Source organism: Primulina eburnea, chromosome 3, assembly GCF_022965805.1.
Source record: "Primulina eburnea isolate SZY01 chromosome 3, ASM2296580v1, whole genome shotgun sequence".
NCBI lineage: Eukaryota > Viridiplantae > Streptophyta > Magnoliopsida > Lamiales > Gesneriaceae > Primulina > Primulina eburnea.
The window spans coordinates 10,305,886-10,312,515 of NC_133103.1; the positions used below are offsets into that span (position 1 = coordinate 10,305,886).

General features: G+C 36.2%; 1 protein-coding gene across 1 annotated transcript; it reads right to left on the reverse strand.

Annotated features, from left to right (window-relative positions):
* Nucleotides 1-472: 472 nt before the first annotated feature.
* Nucleotides 473-6,037, reverse strand: LOC140826225 (calcium-dependent protein kinase 13-like). Its single transcript, XM_073188419.1, has 7 exons — nt 5,129-6,037; nt 3,429-3,572; nt 3,089-3,241; nt 2,292-2,407; nt 2,040-2,207; nt 993-1,223; nt 473-917 (listed from the first exon to the last, which is right to left on the reverse strand). Exons 1-7 carry the CDS (start codon nt 5,754-5,756, stop codon nt 771-773), a joined length of 1,587 nt encoding a protein of 528 aa, XP_073044520.1. The 5' UTR covers nt 5,757-6,037; the 3' UTR covers nt 473-770.
* Nucleotides 6,038-6,630: the final 593 nt, after the last annotated feature.

Here is a 6,630-nt window from a genome sequence, read left to right on the forward strand (position 1 = left end):
GGAAATTATCATTTAATAATGACATACTTGTTAAAAAAATATTATTTATAAGAGATTATGTGCTTTTGTAATCTAGGAGATTGTGCTCTCCAATGCTCCAATCAAATCTATAATCATCTGGAATTTTTCATTTTTAATTTTTTTTTTAAAAAGTAACTCAATTGTTTGGGACAGGCACAATATATACGAATTATGAAATTTAAAACAAAGGTTAAATTTTTCCAGACGAGTCACTCAGCTGGTCTCAAGAGCTTCACCCCCAGCCAAGTAAGAAATGAATCACTCAAATTGGGATTAGCATAAGTTTCAACCAACTCAACTAAAAGAAAGAACAATCTTTGTTCCATAAGTTGAGATAGATATGTCCACAAATTCTCAGATTTCAAGCATATGTTTGCATTCACCCAGCCATATCCGAACCTCGAAAACAAAATCATAGAAAGATTCAAGGGCTCTGTTATACACCTATATGTACTACAGTTCAAAATGCCTGATTCATTATGTCAACGGAGAAAGATTCGAGTTGTTGGTAGAGACGAGAAAAGAATCAAACACATTCAATAAGCTACAACGCTTCATGCTTTACTAAAATTGACACCGTGAAGAGGCTAGTCACATCTACGTGCCTCATCTATAAGCCTTACAAAGCCACCAATCAATTCGAACCCCAGGAAGGTCACAAATAATGATAAAGAAGGTACTTCAATACACGTGGGCAACAACTCAGTTATTCATACAAATGAAGAAAACAGTCCATCATGTATATTTATTTACTCACCCAAGTTAATAGAACCATCCTTCATCAACTTTATGCTCAGACTATTGAACCTCCCTCTAGAGTAATGACGAGAAGCTTTTCTCCAATCAGTCCCAGTTTTCATCATAGCCACAAATTCATCATAGCTAATAAGCCCATCCTGAATTTTTTATCATAAATGATGAGAATATATTCGAATTGTACGATAAATAGATGCTACAGGATTAGTTCTCACCTTGTCTGTGTCAACCTCCTGGAAAATGTCATTTGCCACATCTGTACAATCTTCTACTCCATCTTCCATCAATGCATCTCGCAGCTCATCAGGCTCAATGTAGCCGCTACTGTTTTTGTCAAAATAAGAGAATGCCTTGCGAAGATGTTCGTCATTGGCCATCCTCTGGACATGGAGTGAAATGAAAAGAAATTCCCCATAATCCAAGGTACCTTTACCATTTACATCACCCTGTCAGGGAGAAATGATATGAGATTTCCCACTGGATGTCAAATAAGGATAACTTCAAATACTTTACGGTTGGAAAACTTAATTAAAAAATTTCATACACCACATTGCAACAACTCATGGTTTTGCACAGATTAAAATAAGACTTTGGTTATGGAAGGTTTATTTAATTTTCAGCCGGAGGAACAAAATCGAGTTAACTAAAGATCTGATTCAGAGCTTTTATCCCTGATCCAAACCAGTATAATCCAAAACCATCGAACTCATTCCTATCTGTCAACTCAGCCTCCAGTCCCTGAAACCAGGAACCTCGTAATGTGAAACCTCCCAAAGTGACAGCTCAAGTGGCTGATCTACTTTACAATATTTAGTTTTCAGGACATTCTGACAACATCTGTAGCTCACGTACAATCCCAAAGCATCCATAAACCGTAGTGTTGAACTAGTGAATATTTTATGACTGTAGCACCACCTCTTTCCAGATAACTCTATTGCTGCCACTACAACAGCTAATATAACTTACATCAAGAAGAAGTAGAAATAATAAGCATACAATCATAATAACGACAAATACATAGCCAACCATACCCCAGCAACCAACACAAACTCGGTCAATGGTATGCCTAACCTTCCACCAGGATTACCTCTCATCTTGCATTACAACGTAAATTACTTAGATCATGAATAGAAACCTTCATTCCTTTTCATGGAGTTGTATGCGCAAACTTTGTAATAATAGTCAAAGCAAAGAATGTGAACATCAATACGAGAGGTGAAAGCTGTATGCATTTTTAGTGGTTTATGAAGCATCAAACTTACAGCTTCAAGGAGCATCTGTACGTCAGACTCGGCAAGCTGTGAATTGAATTTCAGTAATCCAGCCTTCAGTTCTTCTGATGAAACAATGCCATCATTATCAGTGTCTATCTTAGCAAACATCTCTTTGATGCCCTCAGCTTCTTCATTAGACAAGAAATCAGCAATTACCTAATCAAAGAATCATGATCACAAAATTTTCATGAAAGAAATAATTGCAGAAGATACTATGTCACTAACAAGATCATAACCAACCCTAAGAGCCTTCCTCTTGAATCTATTCATTAATGAGAACTGCTTCAGTCTTGACTTCACAATATCACCAAGGGGAACATTTGGAGCCTTTTTTGCATTTTGGAGCCAAGAATGTTCTGTGAATATAAGTTTGCAAAAACGATCAAATTGAATGTTCAAACAAAGTCCTGTTCATCCTGAAACCACATGAGATTATGAATAACAGATTTGCAAGATTGCATAGCCATCTAAGGAACCTGACTTCTTCCAGTAAAAAAGACAGTGCAGTCATAGCAATTCTTATAGATTATATTCTTTCATATTTATCACGTCCGTCTCATTTGAATGCATTAAATTCACCAAAAAAAGAGCCATCTTACTATTCAATTTGTAAATGGAGGTACAAATATGTAAAAAACAACTTATAGAAAACCATATGATCGCATATTCTACATTTATTGAACAATGATGTAATCTTTCATCTTTGTTCAGAATATATAACTGATGAAGAATGAAAAGTCAATTCACATCTCAGTTCATTAGACATCTACAAACTGCAGTGTTCTACATATTGCTTTCTCACTTGTATAGCAACCATACAACAGCATACAAAGTTTTATTTTATGATCTTCAAATATATAGCTAAATCTCATGTTAGCTGATAATCTCAAACAACTCATGTGTCAATAAACATCAGTAAATAACTTTCAAATGTAACAAAAAAATGCTTTGAAATGGAAGTTAGAAAATGCAACTATTTTACCATTTCACGAATTCAATGCAATAAAGTAACAGTGTAGATGTAAAATTTAACATACCAAGAACTTGTTTGGCCGTCAATCGAAGTTTAGGATCTGGCTCCAGCATCTGTTTGACAAGGCTCTTGGCACCATCTGAGATACTTGGCCACGGTTCACGTTCAAAGTCTATTTTCCCGCGTATGATGGCCTGAGCAACACCTTGTTCAGATTCTGTGTAAATGGAAAGCAGTTTTCAAGCTTATTAATAAAGTTGAAAACATGCTCTGCCCAATAAAACAGGACACATTATGGGCAAATGACAACCACTCTTGCAAAACAAGTCCTATAGAACTAGCAGGTGTGGGGGATGAAAACTGACTCAGAGAGAAGAGGAGTAAAATAAGTCGACAACAGTTACCAGCCCAGAATGGAGGAACTCCACACAGTAAGATATACAGAATCACGCCCGCACTCCATATATCTATTTCTGGCCCATAGTTTCTCTTGAGCACCTCTGGAGCCATATAATAAGGGCTCCCCACAATTTCAGAGAACCTTTCACCTAATATACAAGGTCTACGTAAGTTGATTCCATTTAATAACATACTATCATTCATAAGTTACGAGAAACATATTGATAACGATAGACACGTATCCAGCATGTCTGGAATCAGAATCTGAAGAAACATCAATCTGCACAATGGGATCAATCACGCATATTAATATACCACAAAAGGTATTCACCAACCATAAAGCATCTTTAAAAGCAACAGGTTTCCATAATGAAGCAGGTAGATTGACTTCCTTATAATCCTAACCAGAGGATTCTCTGACCTGTTTATTTAGATTATAGCATGACAATTTGAGAAAAGATGAAACCACTTGGTCGGTGAAAGCCAGAAGGCCGGGTCATTCCATTAGTTACAAATTTATATAATCAATGAAGGATCATGATGGAATATTGAAAGTTGCAAAATTGTACGATATAAAACTAACAGGATTCATCATCAAGGAGCGAGGAAGTATAACAAACTTAATTAAACTAAAAAGAAGAAGATTATTACTGTGGGTTCATCATTGTTGTCCTTTACGAAATGTTTTCTAAAGCTAAGAATATTCACACTATGGAAAAAAATAGATGTGCAATATATGAACGGGGTGAAAACATAGTTCTTGATGGTAATAATTCATTTTGGACTTGAAATTTCAACTACTTATAGCTCATAATTTCAAAAATATAATGTAAAAACACGCCATCCCAACCAAAAACATTATCTTAACTGATTCCTGAAGGACTTAAATAGAAAAGATGTGATAAGGGAAAATCATATCATCCATATCAATCAGAAAAAAAGAACAATACTGAGGTCAAATATTTCATTTAAGAACAGATTGGACAAAGGCTAGTATGCCCTATCCTATATAAACAAGCTAGTTTCGTTTGGTTAACCACTTCAATTTCTGTGGTAACAATTAGAACATTTATCATCGTGATGCTGTTTTAAGGTTAAAAAAAACTAGATTTCAAATGTAGAAGTGAAGCACATTAACTTGCAGTCACACAACATTGAGATAACGACATAAAGGACTAACATGTGCAATTCACAGAAAAAGAAAACAAAATAACATAGTGAAATTTTTTGATTCCAGACTAGAGAATTATCCTTACCTAGTACATTTGAACTATTCCAACTCATTTTTGAATTTAACAAAAGATCATTAAGTACACTGTCCTCTCTTCCATCCTTTTAAGTCATATTATTCAACTCAAACACTTGGTCAACCAGTATCTCTTATAACCTTACTAAGGTACACTATATATGATCAAGGTACGGAATCTTCTACAACCCTGTCAGACTAAAATAAATAGATCAATGAATTCACTTTTATGAAATATGAGGTGGATCTTCTGATGGCCAATTCTATAAACAGAGAAATACATAGGATGATAGGAAGATACAGTTTTTCCATGTCAACAAGTGATCTAAAATAATTAGTTAATCAAAGAAGAAATATAATAAGTTCCTATGTATCGGCGGCTAATACCACGAGATTTCTTATTATTTGTAAATCATTCTATCAAACATAAGATGAAAGTAGCTAAAATCATTCATTCACCTGGCTTGAAGAAGATTGACAAACCAAAATCAATGGCTTTAAGTGGTGAATTCTCCTTCTTATTCGCAAACAAAAAATTCTCCGGCTTCAAGTCCCTGTGAATCACCCCATGCTTATGGCATAACTGCACGACCTCCACAATTGTTCTCGTCACCGAAGCAGCAGCCCTCTCCGTGTAATGCCCACGCGCCACGATCCTATCAAACAACTCTCCTCCCTCACACAACTCCATCACCAAATGCACAGCATTCTCGTCCTCACACGCCTCCTTCAAGCTCACAATGCTTGAATTTTTGGGCAAATGCTTCATTATCGCCACCTCCCTCCTCACATCCTCCACATCAACAGCTGTCCTGAGCTTCCGCTTCGAAATCGACTTACACGCCAACAGTTCCCTGCTATCCCGTTCAACGCACAAATAAGTAACTCCGAACTCACCACGCCCGAGCTCTCTATCAACCAAGTACTTTTCTTCAATGTTCTCCTTCTTAAGATCCTTTAAAACGGTGATAGTTTTCTTAATGTTACCCGAAGACTTGTCCTTCCGGCCTTGATCGTGGCCGGAGAAATTGGAGGACTTTACGTCTTCTCTGGCTACAGCCGCTGGAGATCTGCAGCAGTTCCCCATCCAAATCGGGGATTTCCAATTAAACTACGGTTTTGAAAAACAGCAGAAACCCTAACCGTTTAAAAAAATAGCTAAATTTCACATCATTGAACAGTGAATCCAAACAATAGTTATAGCAAAGCTCAGATTTCAGCTCAGTAAACAAAATGTGAGCGATTTTTAACACAGAAAAGGGTGAAATTCGCTGTGTGTAGCTCTGTGTGCAAGGGGTAAGCGTTCTTCTATTCTGCAGTTCAGAGTCAAAAAAGCTCGGAACTGGAATGGCATCAAATTTTACTTTTCGCCCTCATATAACTTAAATAAACTCAAAACCACTCGAGAGGAAAAGTTTGTCACGTGCAAGGCAATCGGGAAGCAAGGGCATTTCTGCCAATTCACGCAACGGGTCCAAAATGCGCCTTATCAAAGCATGTCAAGAAAAGAAAACGACATGTGACGAGGGTTAATTTTATCTTATATGTAGTCATATATATATGGGTTCACTATTTTATAAAAATCACATATGTGTATGGACCGAAATTTTGCAACGAGAAAATCTATATATGTCATAGAAAATTTCTGATCATTTTTGATACAACATTTTTTTAGTTCCATACAATCATAATCATGAAAATTTGAATAGTCATTGTCCTTTCATTACTGATCATTTATCACTATATGGAAGTGCACCAATCTTGGAAGAAATTAATGTAGCCAAAATCACTCTCCATTTGCACTTGAGGAAAACCAAAATCACTCGTGAATCTCGGGTGTGTATCTTGAATCAAGAAGAGGACACGTTCATTCGGGAGAGAAAAGTACAATCATCACGTTGATTAAGCAATCAGCGACATTCTTGGAGTGATACGAGCTTACCTTTATAGTTGATTATTCA